This window comes from Hyperolius riggenbachi, chromosome 4, assembly GCF_040937935.1.
Source record: "Hyperolius riggenbachi isolate aHypRig1 chromosome 4, aHypRig1.pri, whole genome shotgun sequence".
Classification (NCBI taxonomy): domain Eukaryota; kingdom Metazoa; phylum Chordata; class Amphibia; order Anura; family Hyperoliidae; genus Hyperolius; species Hyperolius riggenbachi.
The window spans coordinates 130,758,096-130,781,686 of record NC_090649.1 but is presented as its reverse complement, the minus strand read 5'-3'; the positions used below and the strand labels follow the sequence as shown (position 1 = coordinate 130,781,686).

At 41.9% G+C, this 23,591-nt stretch overlaps 1 protein-coding gene across 11 annotated transcripts in view; it reads right to left on the bottom strand.

Annotated features, from left to right (window-relative positions):
- Positions 1-23,591, bottom strand: part of GIGYF2 (GRB10 interacting GYF protein 2) — a 237,301-nt gene that overhangs the window by 17,466 nt on the left and 196,244 nt on the right. For all 11 annotated transcript variants that reach the window (XM_068280676.1, XM_068280675.1, XM_068280681.1 and 8 more), the window contains 4 exons: positions 23,005-23,211; positions 20,524-20,643; positions 9,178-9,393; positions 4,139-4,353 (listed from right to left, as the gene is read on the bottom strand). In XM_068280676.1, the coding sequence (XP_068136777.1) occupies positions 4,139-4,353; positions 9,178-9,393; positions 20,524-20,643; positions 23,005-23,211 (758 nt within the window). The remainder of the gene's footprint in view (positions 1-4,138; positions 4,354-9,177; positions 9,394-20,523; positions 20,644-23,004; positions 23,212-23,591) is intronic.

Sequence of the window (23,591 nt, the reverse complement as noted above, 5' to 3'; positions counted from 1 at the left end):
AATGGTGCTGTGGACTAATGAAAATAAAATTGAGTTATTTGGGCATAATGCAAGGAGGAAAAACACAGCATTCCAAGAAAAACACCTGCTACCTACAGTGAAATATGGTGGTGTTTCCATCATGCTGTGGGGCTGTGTGGCTAGTGCAGGGACTGGGAATCTTGTCAAAGTTGAGGGATGCATGGATACCATCAGCAGATTCTGGAGACCAATGTCCAGGAATCATATTATTCACTTCAAAGATTAGAGCCTAAAACCTTGCTGTTTAGTCCAATCCACTAACAGCTATACCATATCAGGAACAATAATATTTAGGGACTAGGATCATCGATCCAAAATTGGTAAATTCACAAACAAAAGAAAAAAGTAGTCCCCCTTGTGTCTAGCGACAATAGTACTCAAGCCACAATAGTTCTCAAAGATATAGATTCGTATTTATTATTTAATTCAAACAACATGATAGTTAAAAACAATTAAAAACAACAATAAAGAGGATCCCCTGGCCTCTTGCCATCCATGTTCCCTTGAAATATAATACAGTAAATTCATAGATCCGCTCAATGAAGGTGGAGCCCGGGATCGTTTGCATGCTGATTCAAGGGCGTGTTCAAATAAACAGCCACTTATTGGTAAGAATAAACCAATGCTTAATAGATATATCAGCGTAGCCACCGATCCAGGGAGCCACAGATATAATAACAGTGTAACATACGCAGCTGGTATAGGAAGTGTGCAAAAATACAAATGCATAAAGTGCCATGCAATAAGATTCATGTAAGGTCATTCCATAGACATAATATAAACTACAATGTGTGTGTTAACCATGTAATATAAATATATAAAACACCAATAACAAGGTCCAGAAAGGACTGAAACAATGAGGTAGTATCAAAAAAGGCAAGGAGTGTAAAGGGAAACCCAGTGAAGTAACAAGAAGACAAAATGAGGAGTATCCCCAAACAACCACAGAGAAGAATGACCGCGTGTATTAGACCATAACCAGCAGTGTGTGAAAGTCGGTTTGGAGTCACCACATAAAGAAAGCAATTAGCACATTTGAGCAGAGCTTACCCTTGTATTGGGGATAAAGATGGGGCCGTGGGGAGCCAGATCCTACCGGTTGCGCCAGAAGCTACCTCAGGGATACTGCTTTCTATCTACTCGTTGTTTAAATACTGAACTTCCGCAATGGACGCGGCCGCGTCATCGGCGTGATCAGGCGCGCCGTCGCCATGGCAACGGCGCTGCCGTATCCGCCCCTGCAGCTACGGTGGCTCCTAACTGTCAAGATTCACTGAAAAGCATTGGAGTCTCAGTTAAAGTCTCTAGGGAGACATCTAGTGGAGAGTGGGCATAAAGAAGAAACAAGAAAGAGAAAGGGGAAACGGGGCTGGATCTTTCAACAAGACAATGATCCTAAACACTGCTCAAAATCCACTAAGGCATTCATGCAGAGGAACAAGTACAATGTTCTGGAATGGCCATCTCAGGCCCCAGACCTGAATATAATTGAAAATCTGTGGTGTGAGTTAAAGAGAGCCATCAATGCTCGGAAGCCATCAAACCTTAATGAATTAGAGATGTTTTGTAAAGAGGAATGGTCCAAAATACCTTCAACCAGAATCCAGTCTCTCATTGGAACCTACAGGAAGCGTTTAGAGCTGTAATTTCTGCAAAAGGAGGATCTACTAAATATTGATTTCATTTCTTTTTTGTGGTGCCCAAATGTATGCACCAGCCTAATTTTGTTTAAAGAGAATCTGTATTGTTAAAAATCGCACAAAAGTAAACATACCAGTGTGTTAGGGGACATCTCCTATTCCCCTCTGTCACAATTTTGCCGCTCCCCGCCGCATTAAAAGTAGTCAAAAACAGTTTTAAAAAGTTTGTTTGTAAACAAACAAAATGGCCACCAAAACAGGAAGTAGGTTGATGTACAGCATGTCCACACATAGAAAATACATCCATACACAAGCAGGCTGTATACAGCCTTCCTTTTGAATCTCAAGAGATCATTTGTGTGTTTCTTTCCCCCTGCAGCTCACTGAAGAGTTACAAGCTGATTGTTTCTGCCCCGTTGTCTGTAATTCTGCAGTATGTGACTCATCAGTATGTGAACAGAGGATTTATCCAGCTTGTAAAAGATAAGAGAGCAGAGAAAAGCTGGCTTATGTAAATAACACACACACACAGGGGAGTGTGCATAGAGGGGGCCTGCAGTGGGGGCATGCGTAGCAGATCACACTGAAGAGTTGGCAGCCTTCCAGACACAGGCCAACAAGTCTGCCAGGGGAAAGATAAGCTGATTTATTACAGAGATAGTGATAGTAGAAAGTGCTGCAGTAAGCCAGAGCACATTATAATAGGTTTAGGAACCTGTAGGATGGTAGAAAACACAATGACATTTTTGTTACAGAGTCCCTTTAAACAATTACTGCACACTTTCTGTAAATGCAATAAACTTCATTTCACTTCTCAAATATCACTGTGTGTGCCTCCTATATAATATATTTAATTAACATTTTTTATCATAACAACCAATGATTTATACAGGAAAATCATGACAATTAACAAGGTTGCCCAAACTTTCGCATCCAACTGTATGTCAAGAGAGCATATTATTAAATTATGGGCTAAAAATTAGTGAGTGATGTAAAACTGAAAAAATGCACCTTTATTTCCAAATATTGTCACCATACATTGTACAAGGGATATAATTTTAACGTTGCAATAACCGGGACAAATGGCCAAATAAAAAGTGTGGATTTTAATTATGGTTGCATGAATTATTTTAAAACTACAATGGCTGAAAACAGAAATAATTTTTCATTTTTTTTCTCATTATTCCCATTATAATGCATTTAGAATAAAATAATTCTTAGCATAATGTACCATCCAAAGAAAGCCTAATTGGTGTTGGAAAAACAAGGTATAGATAATTTCGTTGTGATAAGAACTGATAAAGTTATTGGTGAATGGAAGGGAGGAGCGCTGAAATGTGAAAATTCCTCTAGTCCATAAGGTGAAAAATACCCACGGGCTGAAATGGTTAAATCCTCTTTAAACTGATTCAATACTTGAAGATAGAAACAGAAAAATGTCTCTCCTCACTACATCATGAAAGAGAGGAGAATGTTTAGGGTGTGATGTAAAGAGCACCGTAAAGTGATTTGTCTGTGTAACGCAATAAGAGTCAAATACATTAAAATTGAAAAGAATCAATATGAAGAAGTAAATATCACAACTGTATCAGGGGTAGTGCCAGCATAGACTTTGGCCTCGATTCATCAAGACTTAGCAAATTTGTTCACAACAGTTTGGTAAAATACCGAATTTGTTAACTTCATTTCAGGATTCATCAAAGTTATCTGCAGCTGTTAGCGAACATTTGCTTACGATTCGGTAACAATTCGGTAATGGTTCGCTAAAACGGAAGAAAGTGCAATTCATGAAAAAGAAAGTGGGCGTGGTTTAGCGTTACATTTAGGATTAGTTATCTCCTTCACTGCTCTGTCGTTATTCCTGTCAGATCATTGCTGACAGAGAAGATGGAGCCATTTGAAGTGGTTATGTATCAGCTGAGAGTGATTCAAAGGCTCAGAAGTCAGAAGGGCAAGAATAAGGTCTAGAACTATATCAATCTGCAAGAGAATAGATTTATTTGCTATAACAGGACATCTGCATTTCTCTTGAATCATCTTGTAAGAGAACACAGGCAGTGCCAGGGTTAGCTAATTTGTTAGCTGCACTATATTTTTATAGAAAAGGCTCCTATCAAGCCGCAGCTGGCTAAATTGTGGGATTGTCCCAAGCAACTTCTAGAATCCTGGTCCAGGTGTTAAGCCCTATTCAGAATCTTGCTACGTAGTGTTCAAAGGACTGCCTTTTACCCACAATTCCATTGGAATCTTTTGGCCTTGTGTTAAATTACCACTGTAAAATGGTAATATCGACACGTTACCGAATGGTTACCGAAATGTTAACGAATTCACACCGAATGCGGAAAAACCTTGATGAATACAACTAGAAATCGATAAACTTCGAATTCGGTAATTTAACAAACTGGAAAAAGTTATCTCAAAGACAATGATGAATCGAGGCCAATCTGCCTTTATGAGTGCGGAAGGTTCGGCCATACCTGGCATTGTTCTTGTTCTTATTGGTGGTGGTTTTTGGAGGTGCCACAACTTTCACCACGTCATCCCAGAATCCACCACTAGTGCTCTTGCTTTCTGGGCTATTCCAGATGCTGCTTATGGAATCCGATGACCACTGGGGGCTCAGATTGTTGTTCAGACTTCCCCATACAGAGCTTCCAGAGCTGGAAACACTACTGGTTATGTTCTGGGGCGGCTGTAAAAGAAGAAATGAATTACTGCGTATGGAGACAGTAAGCTGTTTGCATGAAAGTGCTCCTAAATACAATCATCAGTGCATATTTCACCCACTAAAGGTGCCAATAAACAGTACAATCATTTTTTAGAGAACAATCATTTTATTACCATTTTATTCAGATCGTACTGTATGAAAACAGATCACATTATTAATCATTTTATGAAAGGACTGGGCAATTGGTGGAGCAGATTTTTTTTAACAGTTATGATCACAACTTGCTTTGCCATGGAAAACAGTTTGGATTCTCTAGTGCTATGTATCGATTAAATATGATCTTTACTTTTGTTCTGAATAAACACACCGAAAATATGTTCGTTTGGTAAATATTACACTGTTAATGGGCTCCTTTAAGTGGACCTGAACTCTTGCACAGGACAGAAATTCACCATGTATGTATTAAGATAGTTTAACCTGTCTAATTCCCCCTCATCTGTGACTAAGCACAAGTTGTAACTTGATCCCTCAGCTGTGTCAGCTGACTGCCACAACAAAGAGCTAATTGATAAACACAGGATGTTAACAAAATGTCTGCTTTCATGAAAGCAGGAAGTAGACAGACTTCTGCCATGAGCATAGCTGCGCATGCGCAATAGCACAGAGGTGCTCGTACACAGGCAGCTCCAGTGCCGGAAGAGGAGCACGACCCGGTAAGATAACCGAATATACCTTGCCGGCAATCTTCCACAGGTACGCACTCAGCAACGGGACCCCAGGACGCTGAGGGAAGCCTAAATGGTATCCTGAGGCTTAACTCTCTTTAGGCAAGTATCTGTTTACACACAAGCTTTGGTTTGGGAACCATTTAAAGAGAATCTGAAGCGAATTGTTTTTTCTTCTCTTTTTAGGCTGCAGATCTCTTCAGCAGTTACCTGCTAAGTGTTTCGCAGCCTCCCTGCTGCATAACGAGCAATCCTGTCACCAGAAAACAGCAAATTAGTTTACATGACCCACCAGGTCGCAGATTATGCTACCAGGAAGAGGCAGAGCTTTTACCATAGCTCTGCCTCTCCAGTCAATCCCAGCTATTTCTGCCTTCACCCCCTCCCCCCGCACCTCTCGTGCGCTCCCATGACATGCTACTAGTTACAGTCAGCCTTGTGTGCGCACAACCCTCCTGAGCTCCGTGCACATATCGGCATAGGAGCTGGGTTGCGAGCTATGATGTGCGGGGCACACGTGCAGGCCGCATAGAAGTTCACACGTACGGAATGGCCGCGACCTGGATGTTATACCGGGGTCGTGGCAATCTTAATAAAGGAAGTACAGGTTTTGTTGGTTTTTAGCGTAACGGTATAGAGCGGACAAACGGCAGCCAGCAGAGCAGGAGGCAAATTTAGACTTCAATGTATTTTTTTTAATGAATCAAATATCACTTCAGATTCTCTAAGTGTATCAAAATCTAAATGATAATAAAAAGACTCCTTGCCATGTAAAAACATGTAGTGCTTACCAAACTGGTAGCACAGAACAAGATATATGTGAGCATGCAGTAATCTTGGGGTACCATGTTCCACAATATGCAGCATTGTTTAGCTTGTAACAAGTTTGTTTTTGTCTTTACTTGTAATTCTTTTCTCCTGTGATTTATTCACATGGAGAATGTAGATAAGGTAAGGTACTCACATGGGGATCATTGGCTCGAGTATTTACACAAGATCAGAACAGGTCCCATAGTCTAACCCTGAAAAGCTTGGAATAACAAAACTGGGTTAAAAAAAAAGTTTACACACATGGATAAGAAGACAGCTGCATTAGCTCCTCTCAGTATGGAATGACTGCTTACACTGACAAGAACTCTGTGCCAATCTCCGAATGCTTCAGGGCAATGGCACAATGGAGACTTCCTAGCTGTGAAATATCCCTGCGACAACTCACTGGTCTACAGATATTACTACTTCGAGATTAGTAGAGATTTCTACTGGTCTGCAAAGCCTATTGTGTTCTATTGCATATAGGAGAATGCAGGAAAGCAGAAATTATTTCTGCTACAGGTGTACAATACAATACAATACCATAACATTTCTATAGCGCTTTTCTCCCATAGGACTCAAAGCGCTTAGGCTCTCTCAGATTCAGTAATTAGTAGGATGAAGTATTAACACAACAAAAGTTATATTTCTGCAAATGCCAAACTGAACAGGTGGGTTTTCAGTCTGGATTTAAACACGTCCAGGGATGGAGCTGTCCTGATCTGTTGAGGTAAGGAGTTCCAAAACGTAGGGGCAGCATGACAGAAGGCTCTGGGACCAAACGTTTCCAGGTGGACTCTGGGTATGACTAGATTATTAGAACCTGTTGATCTGAGAATGCGGGGATTGCTACGTAGCTGCAACATATCTTTCATGTATCCAGGGCCTAGATTATTCAGGGATTTAAATGTCAGTAGGCCGATCTTGAATAGGACCCTCCATTCTATAGGTAGCCAGTGAAGGGAGTGCAGGACTGGCGTTATGTGGCAGTGACGGGGTTGGTTGGTTAGCAGTCTGGCAGCAGTATTCTGTATCAACTGTAGACGGTACAAGGCCTTTTTTGGAAGACCAGTGTAGAGAGCATTGCAGTAGTCCAGTCGGGATGTGATGAAGGCGTGGACTAAGGTTGGCAGATCTTCTGGGGGGAGGTGCTTGATTTTTGCAATGCAGGTGTAAAATGATAAATCCTGCAGGGATCTGAGGCATTTGCACCTCACAAATAAACTGTACATATTTAATGTAGTATTCAAACTTAAATACTAATCCTTTACTTCTTCAAATTTAACCCATTCGCGTTCCGTTGTTTTCACTTGAGAAATGTTCACCTCCCATTCATTAGCCTATAACTTTATCACTACTTATCACAATGAACTGATCTATATCTTGTTTTTTCCACCACCAATTAGGCTTTCTTTGGGGGGTACATTTTGCTAAGAGCCACTTTACTGTAAATGCATTTTAACAGGAAGAATAAGAAAAAACTGAAAAAATCATTATTTCTCAGTTTTCAGCCATTATAGTTTTAAAGGGACTCCGAGCAGTGCAGAAACTATGGAAAGATGCATATCATTTTAAAGCTCTCTTTCTCCTCTTTCCAATGATATATAAACCACCGCCCTACGCCTTTTAGTTTTCGTTATTTTCGCGATCGAAATTGCCGCGGCCGAGACTTCGTTTGCAAAAATAGAGAAAACTAAAAAGGCGTAGAGCGACGATTTAGGTGTCGCCAGAAAGAGGAGAAAGAGAGCTTTAAAATGATATCCATCTTTGCATAGTTATATTGTATTACAGAGGGCGACTTTTTCTCAAAGTCAGCAGCTGCATTCTGCAGAAAAAGTCGCCCTGTGTAATACAATGTAACTATGGAAAGATGGATATCATTTTAAAGCTCTCTTTCTCCTCTTTCTGGTGACACCTAAATCGTCGCCCTACGCCTTTTAGTTTTCTCTATTTTCGCGATCTAAGTCGCGGTCGCAGCAATTTCCATCGCGGAAATAGCGAAAACTAAAAGGCGTAGGGTGGTGGTTTATATATCATTGGAAAGAGGAGAAAGAGAGCTTTAAAATGATATGCATCTTTCCATAGTTTCTGCACTGCTCGGAGTCCCTTTAAAATAATACATGCCTCCATAATTAAAACTCACGTATTGTATTTGCCCATATGTCCCGGTTATTACACCGTTAAAATTATGTCCCTATCACAATGTATGGCGACAATATTTTATTTGGAAATAAAGGTGCATTTTTTCCGTTTTGCATCTATCACTATTTACAAGTTTAAAATAAAAAAAAAATATAGAAATATTTCATCTTTACATTGATATTTAAAAAGTTTAGACCCTTAGGTAAATATTTACACTTTTTTTTAATTGTAATTTTTTTTTTTTATATTAAACATTTTATTTGGGTATTTTTGGGAGGGTGGGATGTAAACTATAGTTTTATTATGTAATTGTGTGTTGATTTCCATTATTTTTACATTTTGTTGTAGTTTTACTTTTTGGCCACAAGATGGCGGCCATGAGTTTGTTTACATGACGTCACTCTAAGCGTAACACACGCTTAGAGTGACGCAGGGGGGAGGCAACGGCCAGAAAAAGCACAGCTTCCGAGAGAAGCTGTCGCTTTTTCAGCGGGGGAGAGGAATCAGTGATCGGGCACCATAGCCCGATACATTGATTCCGTGGCTACCGAATCCGCGGCCGGGAGTGCGCATGCACGCGCGCGCGATCGGCCGCGGGAGCGCGCATGGTTCCTGGACGTAGTTTCTACGTCCAGGAACCAAAATAGGTTAAAGAGACTCTGTAACAAATTTTTCAGCCTTAGTTCTTCTATCCTATAAGTTCCTATGCCTGTTCTAATGTGCTCTGGCTTACTGCAGCCTTTTCTAATTGCACTGTCTCTGTAATAAATCTTATCTCCTTTCCTCTGTGGTGTCTGTCGGGCTAAGGCTTGAATGTGTGGAATGTGCAGGGCTGCTTGTGATTGGTAGAAGCGATAAACACCCTCTGCAGGCCCCCTGCACACTCTGTATGACTCACACACTGTTTATGTGAGCCTATCACAAGCTGGTTAGTTTGTTTGTAAACACTGCCTAAAACTGTTAATTACAAGCCAGGATTGCAGCAGAGAGTGGCAGAAACAGCACAGAGGGGCACAGGAGAAAATAAGGAATAGAATGGTATGCTTTTTAGTGTAAGAATATTAGAGTACAGATTCTCTTTAAATAAAAAACACATAATGCTGCCATAGACATACTAAACCGTGTCATGAAAAGCTCTCAAAGCCTAGCAAGACCTGAAAGCAGTACTCACAGAAACAACAGGTGCAGGGGGCAGAGTGATGTTTGCTGGCCTGCTGCGTCCAACCTGCTGCTGCACCTTTTGCATTTGTCTGGCTTCTTCCTGTTGAATTTCAAGCAGAGACTTTGTATTGCCAGAAGATTTTCCAACGGTGCCCCAGCCAGAGACTTTTTGCTGCTGTGGAAGTTGTTGATGCATAGATTTTATCTCCTGCTGCTGCCGTCGAACCTGTATTAAGCATATGAAACAAAATATATATGAATGGATTTTGTTTATCTACCTTGCAACAACTTCAACAAACTTGCACACAAACTACATTTGTTTTCTGAAAGGAATGCTGAGCAAAGCTTGCTTACTGTAAAGACACAGTAAGGCAAAACTGATGTTACAAAGCAGAGATGTTAACAGGTCCATAGAATTGTATGGGCAGTAAGAATTATTCTGCAAAGAATATAGTCTAATGCATATAGAGAATGCATCCTAACAGAGAAAGACTAAAAAAAAAATGCACCAGCTGTGAACACATTTAACCCTTTAGCAGACAGTTTAAAAAGAGTAGCACTTTTATCTTATTTGTTACATTTCCTTGCTTCTAACTAGTACTGCTGTAATATGTATCTATGCTCACTTGTCACTAGGGGGCAGTGTGAGACAATAACAGAGGACTTCTGCTTTCAGTCTATTTTTTGCTAGCAGAAAGACATTGAAGCATTCCAAAAATTTACAGCAGGACGAGTTCTGCCGACTGAGGTCAAAAGCACTGCACTTCTCTCAAATGAGATAACTCTCTTAAAGAGACTCTGCAACAAAATGTTCAGCCTTATTTCTTCTATCCTATAAGTTCCTATACCTGTTCTAATGTGGTCTGTCTTACTGCAGCCTTTTCTAGTTGCACAGTGGCTGTATTATCTCTGTTATATAATCTAATCTTCTTTCCTCTGACGGCTCTGTCGGCCTCAAGCACTCAGGCAGGAAAATGTGCTGTTCTGCTTGTGATAGGATAGAAGCTATACACACCCTCTCCACACCCCCTGCATGGCTCTGTGTGAGTCACAGACTGAGCTCCTCTCCGCCTATCACACTCTGGTTAGCAGCCATGTCTTTTGTTTGTAAACCCTGCCTTAAACTGGCAATTACAAGCCAGGATCGCAGCAGGGAATGAATGGCAGAAACAGCACAGAGGGGGCCAGGAGAACATAATGAATAGAATGGTATGCTTTTTATTGTAAGAATTTTAGAGTACAGATTCTCTTTAAAGCTGCTAATGGGGTAAACTAAGCTGCTTTTCCATGGTCTTCCAGAAGCATATTTTTGATGAAGAATATTCTATTAGCCATGAGTTAAGAGGAACTGTAATAAAAATAATGTAATGAATAAAATTGCTTATTTTTTTCAATATTCATTTCTAAATTATTACCTGATTTTCTTTCTTAAATGCATCACAGGCGGCAGCATCTTTACTGTTGGCAAGTGAAAGCTGAGGAGTGTTTGTTTCTGAGAGTTCTATACACAGAGGGAGAGGCTGCTTGCTTGGTAGTTGGAAACAGCTGTTATTTCCAACAATGCAACAAGGTTAAAAGAGAGCAAGCTAGGCCTTCAGAATCTCAAAGCCCAAAAATTAGGCCACCTGAACATGCAAAAGTGGACTAAATACTTCACTCACCCCCAACTAACTGCTAAAATATTGGGGGGTTTGGCCACCTTTAGACAAATTATAATTCGTGAGGCATGGGGAGAATCCCATCTTCTCTTCCTATACCATGCTAAGTATGCCTTTAATATTCATTACACACACCCTCTGTCTGATTATAAATCAGAATGCCCGAAGTGTAAATTACCTAACGCAGACATGATACACTGCATGTGATTCTGCGCCCAAATAGTGCATTTTTGAACGCAGTTCTCTCGCTTCCTGTTCAGATTAGGTTGTGGTAACCATACCTGTGACCCCATACTATTTCTGTTTCATGCATATGACAAACAATCTCCATCTCCTTATCCTCTCCTAATTCCTGATTCTATTTGTAGCCTTAGCAGCCGCAAAAAAAGCTATCCTTAAAAAGTGGATTTATCTCACGCCCCCAATGATTCAAGATGTCAAAGATGAGATGACTGATCTTTTCGTGATGGACAAAACAGATACAATGTTACATAAAGAAAAGAATGCAAAAAAAATTCTTCAAAAAATGGAAATCCATCATTAAAATTATCTTCACACAAGAAGAAATACATCGCTTAGTGGAACCTTTGATATACTCCTCCTGGAACTGCATAGAGCAATTATCTGGCACTTTGGGCCACCTGAAGCTACCCCCCGAGATGTCTTTTTGTAAGACATTCGCAGTCATTTTTTTCTTCGTTTTTATTTTCATTTCTATTTGAAATGGCCTACTGGCAGGACCCCAGGAGAAGAGCATTGGAGGTGGGTGGGGGGAGGGATATGAGGGTGTTTCTTTTATTTTGTTTCATAAGATTATATATTCTAACAACCAAGCAGGCAATCTTAAAGAGCTGCCTCCTGAGTATACAGTTTACTAAATGGACATATTTACATTTTAAGTCCTTCAAATGTGTTGTAATAACAGACTGTATGCTTGGATCATTTAGATATGTTATAGGTCTTGTTCCAAAGTGTTATTGTTCAATAAAACATTGTTTAAAAGAAAAAAAAAAAAAAAAAGCAAGCTGTCAGGGACCAGGGTCATGACATCACACTGTGGGAGGGGTTTCACAATATCAGTCACACAGACCCCCCTGATGATCTATTTGAGAAAAGGTAAAGATTTATTGTGGGAAAGGGGGTGTTAGCTAATGATTGGAATTAAATTCAATCGTAGGATAACGTTTCTCTTTAGCACAAAAACTTGGTAGTAAAATTGATTCCATTAACTGTGTAGCTCAAAGCAGCAAGCAGTTAAAACTCAAGTTTCTTTGTCAGGCACGTTGCAGAAGTGGATCAAAACACATTTTTATACATAAGACACCTGAAGGGATAGTGATTTGCCTTCATTATTTGCATGAATGATGCTACCTGTTGAAAGACTGGTAAACAGTCAAATTCAGTCTTGCTGAGGAACGAACAACATGTAAAAAGTCAGGAACACTACAAGACCCACAATGCTGATGAGACTTTAAAGGGCCTGCAGGTATGGTCACATTTCTAGCGCTGAACAACCAAGCCATCAGACAAATGGGCATATTTATCAGTACAGAGTTAGCCTTCCTCATAGAAGGACCTTCACTGCTCTGCTTGACAATCACTCCCAACATCTTTTCTGCTCTGTGAACGGAGTATTTAGGCTCCTTATCCAGCAGCACTGGAGATTCTAATTACCGTATATACTCCAAATAATAACGGATCTGAACATAAACCGATGTTCTCTCTAAACCTTTAAGTCTCTAAAAGCCTGCGGTAGAAACTTAGGCTGCTATATTTAACATCTCAGAAATAAATCAATAACTTCAAAAAAAATGAACTTAAATTTAGTAAATTAGGGGTGAATTTTAGATGCATATGCCCAGAATTCTTCATATAGTGCAGCTCAAGCTGGTAGCAACTGCCCATACAGCGCATGTCTCCAAAACAAATGTTCATCAGCTGATCATGAAACCACACAGAACGTAATATGCACGTGTGGCAATACTATGCACATTGGCAGTTGGACTAAATGGCCTCGCACTCAGTGACATCAATAAGCAAAGTGGCAGCAGAGGAGGCTCAATTATCAGGTCTTAATGTATTGTGACCAGTGTGTTTTCAGTGTGAAACAGTGTGTTTCCCTGAGAAAAGCAAAATTCATCAACCTGAAACCTTCCCGAGGGGTGGCTGAAGGACTCCTACAGTGTCTGCGTCTCAAGCTTTTTTCCCCCTTTCTAGACCGCCGATTGTAAAGTTCCTAAATTACAAGGACAAGGTGGAAACTACAGTTGTGTTGAAAAATTATTCAACCTCCACTGAAATTGAGTGTTTTGGCCATTTTGACATTGATTTTGATCATTTCAGTCACCTTGTTTACAATTAAATCAAAGAGGCACTCAGACAAATATAACAATTATAATGAAATAACCACAAATGTCTTTTCTGTGCTCACATCATTATCAGTTTTATTCAACCCCCAAGTGACATTTATTCTTAGTACTTAGTACAACATCCTTTTCCAGTTATAACAGCTTTTGTGTCAAGCTATGATTCATGTTTAAGTGTCTTGCAGCGATCTACGGGTATCTTAGCCCATTCTTCATGGGCAAAAGCCTCCAATTCAGTCACATTCTTAGGCTTGCGCACTGCAACTGCTATCTTTAAGTCCCACCAGAGGTTCTCAATCGGATTTAAGTCTGGTGACTGCGATGGCCACTTCAAAATGTTCCAGCCTTTAATCTGCAACCATGCTCTAGTGGACTTGGAGGTATGATTAGAAAGGATGTGGTCCGCATGATTAAGGGCCGAATGGCCTGAAACATGTCAGCTTATGTACTTTATATTTGCTGTAAGGACACGTCCTAAATAAATTACGGAATCTGTGTAGAGAACTTGTTGCGGACCACATCCTTTCTAATCCTGCTTCAGTATCCGGGCCTGGCTGCCTTTGGTCCAGCACTGCTCTACACGGTGCAGTTGAGCGGTGTTCCACTTCCTTCTGACTTGGAGGTATGCTTGGGATCATTGTCCTGTTGAAAGGTCCAACATTTCCCAAACCTCAGGTTTGTGACGGACTGCATCACATTTTCATCCAATATCTCCTGGTACTTAAAGGAATACTATCGATTCACATATTTTTTTCAATTGACACAGGAATTGTTTGGGAAGTGCTGCTAAGTACTGGTGTACACATTTTAGTAGCAACTTCTTTGTTTACTGTTAGCAAAATACATTCAAACTTTACTGACCAAAACTGACAGCTGACTGAGCCACGAGGAGAGGGGAAATTCCCCTCACACTTGATCAGTTAACTCTATGTGTAGCTCTGTGTGTGAAAGAGAGAGACAGGACACAGGAGCTGCAGCTGTTGGGAGCTCTGTTTCTGACTGAAGTGTCTGAAGAGAGCAGAGGAAATGTAACTAATTGTCGCAGCTTTCTCATATAGTTTTTGCTTTCAGAGTTTGATATGTTTGATATTTGCTTTCTGTAGTCTGATATGCAACTCTGGCTGTGCATTGAAGCAGACACCCCTTCTGCAATTGATTTGTCCCAATATAGCTAAATCCTACCGTCAATAAATTACAGCTTTTGCCTCTGATATTTAACATGAAAAGTAGGAAAATGTTTACACAGCTACTTAGACATTATTTGTACATTGTCATTTTAGAACACTTGGGTATCGATAGTATTACTTTAAGAGAATTCATGGTACCTTGCACACGCTGAAGTTTCCCTGTACCTGCAGAAGCAAAACAGCCCCAAAGCATGATTGACCCCACCGTCATGCTTCACAGTAAGCAAGGTGTTCTTTTCTTCATAGGCCTTGTTCTTCTTCCTCCAACCATAGCGTTGATCCATGGGCCCAAACAGTTCTAATTTTGTTTTATCAGTCCACAGAACACTATCCCAAAACTTTTGTGGTTTGTCCACATGACTTTTGGCATACTACAGTCGACTCTTATTCTTTGGAGACAGCAAGGGGGTGCGCCTGGGAGTTCTGGCATGAAGGCCTTCAGTACGCAGTGTGCGCCTTATTGTCTGAGCTGAAACTTCAGTACCCGCATCTGACAAATCTTTTCTCAGTTCCTCAGCAGTCACACAGAGACTTTTCTCCACTTTGCGCTTCAGGTAGCGCACAGCAGTTGAAGTCAGCATCTTCTTTCTGCCACAACCAGGTAGCGTTTCAACAGTGCCCTTTGCCTTGAATTTGTGAATGATGATTCCTATGGTGTCTCTTGGTATGTTTAACATCTTTGCAATCTTCTTATAGCCATTGCCCTTCCTGTGAAGAGAAATCACCTCTTCTCTTGTCTTCCTGGACCATTCTCTTGACTTCACCATGTTTGTAAACACACCAGTAAATGTCTAGAATAAGCTGAGTATCACAGTCATTTTAAATCTGCCTAATTGGTGCTTATTATGCTTGATTGCTACTCGTTAACATCCACAGGTGTTTTCAATACCTGATCGAAAACACTTGAATGAACCTACGTTCTTAAGAGTGGTAGTCTTTAAGAGGTTGAATAATTGTGTCAGTGAAAAAAAAAAAAAAAATCGCAAAAAAAAAAAAATCGCAAAAAAACTGTCACAGGAGCCCTAGTGGCTGACCGCACTTAGCCTTCTAAACGGTGCCAGCGCACAGATCGTGCGAACTCTGGTCGCAGTCAATGCGCAGGAACCGTTAAGAATTAGCCGCAGACAACTCAGAAGGGAGCCTGTGAGACACGGGTGATTACAACTTCACCCACTGGTTCAGGGTACTGCCACCACCGCGGTTACCATGGGACCGTGGAGCCCATTAACTGACTAATCCTGCGAATAAAACGGTTAAACACACGATATTCTGTCTAGCCAACAACAAACAAACAGTAGCGTATCTTCAGAGACCCGGGATCAGTTCTGTGTGTGCTGATAAGCAGGGTAGCAGACAGTGAATGACTTGGAGAAAGTCGTTTATTCACGCAATATAAATAATTAATATATACAGACAATTATTAAAATCAACAATTATTAAAACAGTAATAGCCAGTATAAAAAATAAAAGAAGGGAGAAAAATACTTAGTTCCTGGAAAGATGTCCTTTTTGTGGGAAAACAGAGTTCTGGGTTTCAATTTGAGTTCAGAGTTCAGACCAGGTGGATGCCAGCATATCCTCAAGCTGGCATCTGATGAGTGCAAGATGTTTCAGTCTGGAGGACACTGAGTTTGGGTCCTCAGCCATTCTTATGCCCCTGCTTCAGTAGGAGGGAGTGAGGGCGGGGAGCCATACACCCCCTTAGAAGATGAGATGAGCCCTCCCCTTATCCTGGGGGCTAGAAATCATATCTACCCATATATGGGCTCTATCTCACAGAACCGTACAGGTCAGGGCAGATTTATTAACATTTTCAGGTCTGTCTCGATTTACCCAGCGCCCTGATACCAGACATGAGGGGTGGGACCCCTGTGGTATCATCAGGGCATTTTCAAACTGCCTAACTGGCAGTCCTTACCTCAGAATGTTCTGAAACTTCCTCAGAACCAGCACCGGGGCTCATGCTACACTTCCCCCACGTTTGGCGAAGCTGCCATCTCAGGAACCCCAGAAATATGACAGATCTGGGAAGTTATGGATTATGCTATGAGACTCAGCAGCTAGAACACATCCTGAATAAACCTAACAGCTGGCTTCCCTTTGATCTTTACCAGTGAGCAAGGTGTCAAGACCTCCCGGAGATTTGTAGCCTGCCTGGCTGCACCTAGGCATCCTGATCACCCCTTGGTTAATTAACATCTACATGAGATCAGCTAGGTGTCACCTTATACCTGATGGATGGGCCATCCGCACAGCTTGAAGCCAGGGACTCTCTGGGCCCAGGCTCATTAGCATATCAAAAGAGCCATCCAGCCTTTAGGATGGTGCTCTCTCTGCTAAGAAAAGGACTTCAGCTCCCCCTACACACTCAACCCAAATTGTATCGATTTGAAGCGCAATCGATGCAGGGAATCGAATGCGATCGTTTTTCTTCACGGGCGGTTCCAGGACGCGCCTGCGACCCCGCAACCGTCCGTGACAAAAACATTTAATACTGTATTACAAAAACAATGATGTCATTTTAGTTGCATTTGGTTCTTTAAAAAAAGTCCTTGTAAGATTTCATTCTGAACACAATTACAAATGTACACTATATACTATAAATTCCCTAAAATTCTTTACAGCATTGGGGGTTGAATAATTTTGAAAACAAGTGTATGTGTGAAGCTCGCAAACAATCGGACTTAAAGCGACCTTCGCACCATCTTTTCTTTTCTTTTTTTTTTTAATTAACCTCCTTATAAAGGAGGTTCATAATAGTGTATGCTGGTGGGTGGAGGTGAGCACCACTACTTATCTCTTACGTTGGCCTCCAGCCCATACGGGATGTGACTTCTCCACCCAACCGGCAGCATTTGCAGGATCTTGTGGTTCCTGGCAGTGTTCTGCACACGCTGCGATGCATGCCAGGAAATGTAGTCCGTGGATGCGAGTACAGAGCTGCTGTATATGGCTGTGTATCCAGAAGCCATGTTATATTTAAACATTGCATATGCTGCAGACTTATGTGTCTTACATTTTACCAAACATGTTTTTATATATACAGTGGGTTGCAAAAGTATTCAGCCCCCTTGGAAGTTTTCCACATTGTCACATTACTGCCACAAACATGCATCAATTTTATTGGAATTCAACGTGAAAGACAAATACAAAGTGATGTACATGTGAGAAGTGGATCGAAAATCATACATTTACCAAACATTTTTTACAAATAAATAACTGCAAAGTTGGGTGTGCGTAATTATTCGGCCCCCTGAGTCAATACTTTGTAGAACCACCTTTTGCTGCTATTACAGCTGCCAGTCTTTTAGGGTATGTCTCTACCAGCTTTGCACATCTAGAGACTGAAATCCTTGCCCATTCTTCTTTGCAAAACAGCTCCAACTCAGTCAGATTAGATGGACAGCGTTTGTGAACAGCAGTTTTCAGATCTTGCCACAGATTCTCGATTGGATTTAGATCTGGACTTTGACTGGGCCATTCTAACACATAGATATGTTTTGTTTTAAAGCATTCCATTGTTGCCCTGGCTTTATGTTTAGGGTCATTGTCCTGCTGGAAGATGAACCTCCGCCCCAGTCTCAAGTCTTTTGCAGTCTCCAAGAGGTTTGCTTCCAAGTTTGCCCTGTATTTGGCTCCATCCATCTTCCCGTCAATTCTGACCAGCTTCCCTGGCCCTGCTGAAGAGACGCACCCCCAGAGCATGATGCTGCCACCACTATATTTGACAATGGGGATGGTGTGTTCAGAGTGATGTGCAGTGTTAGTTTTCTGCCACACATAGCGTTTTGCATTTGGGCAAAAAGTTCCATTTTGGTCTTATCTGACCAGAGCACCTTCTTCCACATGGTTGCTGTGTCCCCCACATGGCTTGTGGCAAACTGCAAACGGGACTTCTTATGCTTTTTGTTAACAATGACTTTCTTCTTGCCACTCTTCCATAAAGGCCAACTTTGTACAGTGCATGACAAATAGTTGTCCTATGGACAGAGTCTCCCACCTGAGCTGTAGATCTCTGCAGCTCGTCCAGTCACTATGGGCCTCTTGACTGCATTTCTGATCAGCGCTCTCCTTGTTCGGCCTGTGAGTTTAGGTGGATGACCTTGGCTTCAATTCATCAAGCATTACCGCATTCGGTAATGCTGAAAACAGCTGACTTAACGAAGCACTTTAGAAAATGTTAATTCATCAAAGCTGTTACCGAATGAGAAGCTGAAATGACACAGCAATGAGATAAATTACCGACATGTGCTCAACAAATGTTAATTCATCAAGGTTCCCACATTCGATAACACATTCGGTGTTTATCTCAAGCTCTCCCCTGTCGTTACAGGCTTCGAAAGCCTTCTGTGTGAATGTTTTCATGATTAGCAGGAGCAGGCAGCCAATAGAAACATCCCCTGTTCTCCTGCAAGTGCTGCTGATAGGTCACACAGGCTTCTCCACACAAGCTTTCAGACCCCCCAAGCAGTGAGCAGAGAGAACGGGTCAAAATATATCCCCAGATTCCCTTCGGTGGTGTAACCCTTTCAGGCCCTGTTTGATAATGCAAAGATGCTGGTGGTGAAATCACCAAGCATGGCATTTGTAATGTCTCCAGGAAGTTCATCTACGTTGTGGCAAATAAATAAAATGTTAAGAAAGACTGATCGACAGATTCAGAGCAGCAGAGGCAGTATAAATAACAGTAACTATAACACCTTTACATCTAAAGGGATGTCTGGATGCCTTCTATTGTTATCAGCTTGTAACACATGGACATTCCAAGATGCTCTGCACCACTCTGCTGTTATCTAACAGCCTTTGATGAACTGAAGCCGTAGTACTTCGGTAACTTAACGAACCTCTACCACACATGGGAAAATATTGATGAATTAGCACAGTGAAGTGTAAAATACCGAATGCGGTATTTTAAGGACTGGGGTTTTGTTATCGAACACCCTTTGATGAATTGAAGCCCTTGTCTTGGAAGGTTTACAGTTGTGCCATACTACTTCCATTTCTGAATGATCGCTTGAACAGTGCTCCTTAGGATGTTCAAGGCTTTGGAAATCTTTTTGTAGCCTAAGCCTGCTTTAAATTTGTCAATAACTTGATCCCTGACCTGTCTTGTGTGTTCTTTGGACTTCACGGTGTTATTGCTCCCAATATTCTTAGACAACCTCTGAGGCCCTCACAGGGCAGCTGTATTTGTACTGACATTAGATTACACACAGGTGCACTCTATTTAGTCATTAGCACTCATCAGGCAGTGTCTATAGACAACTGACTGCACTCAGATCAAAGGGGGCCGAATAATTATGCACACACCACTTTGCAGTTATTTGTAAAAAATGTTTGGAATCATGTATGTTTTTCGTTCCACTTCTCGTGTGTACACCACTTTGTGTTGGTCTTTCATGTGGAATTCCAATAAAATTGATTCATGTTTGTGGCAGCAATATGACAAAATGTGGAAAACTTCAAGGGGGCCGAATACTTTTGCAACCCACTGTATATCAATGACTCATTATTGTGTAACCACTGTCATCGTAATTTAGTACCAACAATGGTTTTTTGTAATGTTTATCACCTCCCCACAAAACTTGTTAACCTCCTTGCCGGTCTAATTCTCCCCGGCAAGGAGGCAGCGCAGCACTTTTTTTTTTTTATTTTTTTCCAAATCATGTAGCAAGCCGAGGGCTCGCTACATGATAGCCGCTGAGCGGCGGCATCCCCCCCACCCACTACGATCGCCTTCGGCGATCAGAGTAAGCAGGAAATCCCGTTCAGAACGGGATTTCCTGTTGGGCTTCCCCGGTCGCTATGGCGACCGGGCGGGATGACGTCACCGACGTCATGGACGTCACAGGGAATCCCGATCCGCCCCTCAGCGCTGCCTGGCACTGATTGGCCAGGCTGCGCAGGGGTCTGGGGCGGGGGCGGCTCGGCGCGGCGGATAGGCGACGAGCGGCGGCGATCGTATGTTACAAGCAGCTAGAAAAGTGCTAGCTGCTTGTAACAAAAAAAAATTATGCAAATCGACCCAGCGGGGCCTGAGAAATCCTCCTGCGCAGGTTACCCCGAGCTGAGCTCGGGATAACCGGCAAGGAGGTTAAAAAAAAACCACAAAACCACCAACAAATTACTAAAAACAACAACACACCTCTTCTTGATTCTGTCGTTCCCGCTCTTCTTCAAGCTTCTGTATCTCTGCCAAAGACAACGCTGACTGAGATGATAACGCAGAATTCACCTGCTGCCCCCATGTGGATGAAGACGGTAGCTGAGAGATGAAAATACAAATTAGGCCAGAAAAAGGCATGTTCATAATATGCAGCATTTAGACCAGGGGTAGGGAACCTATGGCTCGGGAGCCAGATGTGGCTCTTTTGATGGCTTCATCTGACTCACATACAAATCAGTAGGGGTTGATTCACTGAGCTACACTGATCAAGCAGCACAAATAACATCAAAGTAGGCACACTAATGCTGTAGCATGCACTCTTAGTCACGCTACCCCAAAACGAATGGCTGCTCCAGTTGTCCCACTGTGGACCCTGTCAGGTCCAGTGGTTTTGTAGGATGAGATCCCCACACTTTGATTGGCCCAAAAGGTTACCTGTCGCTGAAAAGGCAGCCTATTGGGGCCAAAGTGCAGGGATCTCGTCCTACAAAGTGAATCAACCGCCAACTCCGCTAGCTAATTGTACAAGCTGTTAGTCGGTATTTCTCCTGTCTGGGAAGTTGCTGATGTTGCTGAAACCCAAGAGAAGCTGAACACGTGTTTTATACTTCCGCTGCCTGGCAGATCAAATGTATACACATCACCATGGCAACAGGGACGAGTCCTCTGCTGCGCATGCGCACTGTCCCAGTTTGAAACATTGTATGGCTCTCACAGAATTACATTTTAAAATATGTGGCGTTTATGGCTCTCTCAGGCAAAAAGATTCCCGACCCCTGATTTAGACACGTTGTGGTGATATATTGGGGTGCTGATGATGTTAAGGATAATACAGGAACATATTTCTTGCATTTTTCTGTCTACTGGGTACTACTTCAGATGTGTATGTATGTTAAGAGGCCAGTCAGGCAGCTGGCTTGTGAAGATATTGTCACCTGGCCCAAGGAAGCTGTTAAGGTGATTGTCCATATGTCAATGACAACTACATTTGCATCTGAACGTGAACGATTGTGAATAGGAGCAGGAGCTGCTAATTGGCTAACTAGCCTCTGGCCAGGAAATGGCTTATTATGCCAAGAGCAGTCAAGTCCCCACCTTTGATCTGCTGTGAAATACTGTCTCAGATGTGTCATCTAGCAGACCACACCAGCCGGAGCCAGGAATTTACATAGGACAGCCTGCTGGAATGTTGAAAACCTTGCTCAGGTTGTCACCTGTCACCTGGAGATGGGAAATCTCTGTAAAGATCAAAAGTGTACAGGAAAAACCTGGGAAGTTCGCATATCACAGAAAGGATATGACAAACTGAACAATCAGAGAATAAAATTACGTCTGGAGAGTTAATTACAACTAGTTCCCCCGTCCAAATAAAAGGCAGGGGCAGATACCTAAAATCAGTCCGCTCCTGATGGTAGCTGAAGCTAGGTGGACTCCAGGTCCAAGCTAAGTGGGCTCCTGGTCCAACCAGTACTGTGTCCGTCCACAAAAAACAAGTCCAAGGTTCTTCTATCTTGATCCCTGTTTATTTTGGTAAGCAAATAGCCTTGTGTGTATCTTTGTACTTGTATCCTTGTAAACTTTTATTTTGTAACTTTTTACTTTGTTTTTGTAAATCTTTTGTATATATTTTCTGCATCGTTCCACTTTTTTCCTGGAATATTAAATCGTTATTTAATAAGTTTGACTTCTGCTGTACTAAACTAACACTCATAGCCTAGTAGAGGGGACTGAAGTGTAACGGTGTATAAGTCCATGCCTGATTGTATGATTGAGCAACACTACCGTATAAGATTGTAATTGCATTGAGTGTATGGGGCACTTCCGTGCTCGACAGCAGAGTGGGAAGTCTCGGCGTGGCTAACACTACAGTGTAAGAGTGTGTGTGTGTGTGTGTGTGTGTGTGTGTGTGTGTGTGTGTGTGTGTGTGTGTGTGTGTGTGTGTGTGTGTGTGTGTGTGTGTGTGTGTGTGTGTGTGTGTATGTGTCGTTCCCGTATTCGGTCTAATGCGCAAAGCTGACCCGAATACGAAAACGCGGATTGCGTGCTGAGCACTCCACAGCAGAGTGGACGTGTCTAGCAACAGTCAGTGGTGGCAGTGAAGTGTTTGAGGGGTCACAGCCTTGTGGTAGCTTGACTAAGGCTGCTTCCCCTCTGGATCTGGTCAAACCCGCAGTCGGGAACCATATACGCGGGCGTGCCGCGGGCCTGTTCCTGACACACGTCTTTACAAAAAACAAGTCTAAATTCACATAAGCATTATTTACAGCACCTACAATTATATATGCGCTAACGACACGATAAAAAAAAGATTAGACATTTACTGCAAGCTCTCATAAAATCAATATCTGTGCGGCTGTGTGGTTTGTGCTAATTTTTTTTTTTTTAAAGAATACTGCATATTCCTTCATTTGTTTCAGCTCTAGGTATGTTTGGCAAAGCAGGCAATGAGTTTTCTATTACCTTCATCTGTGCCAGCTGTTGCTGCTGCTGCTGTTGCTGCAAGCGTCTAAGTGCCTCCTGTTGCTGCTGCCTCTGTCTCTGGAGCTCTTTTTGCCTCTGAGCCTCTTCTCGCTTTTTGCGTTCCTCTTCCTCTTGTCGCACCCGCGCTTCTTCCTGCAGTCGCCGGGCAGCCTCTTCCTCTTCCCGAGCCCATCTCGCTGCCTCCTCCTGTACACAAACAGAAGTTACACTGGAAACTGACACAATCTAAACTGTGAGTAAGTAGTAGACAACTAGGCAGAAACACACACAAAAGGAGGAAAACTTGATTCAGGCTTCTTTTACACTGAAAATCACAAATCTGAATTGTGATTTAGAATTTTTTTTTTCCAGTGGATGCAACACGAGAAGGGAAAACAACAAATCGCATGCAAAACTGCATCAAAATCATAATAGCATGTAGCGTAAAAGAGCCCTCATACATGTTTAAAATTACAGATGAAAATGTACTTTATCTTCACTGAACAATAAACCAAATCCTATTCATTAAAAAAAAAAAAAAAAAAGCTTACCTACCTGAAAAACACCATTGTCTACTTTCTACAGAA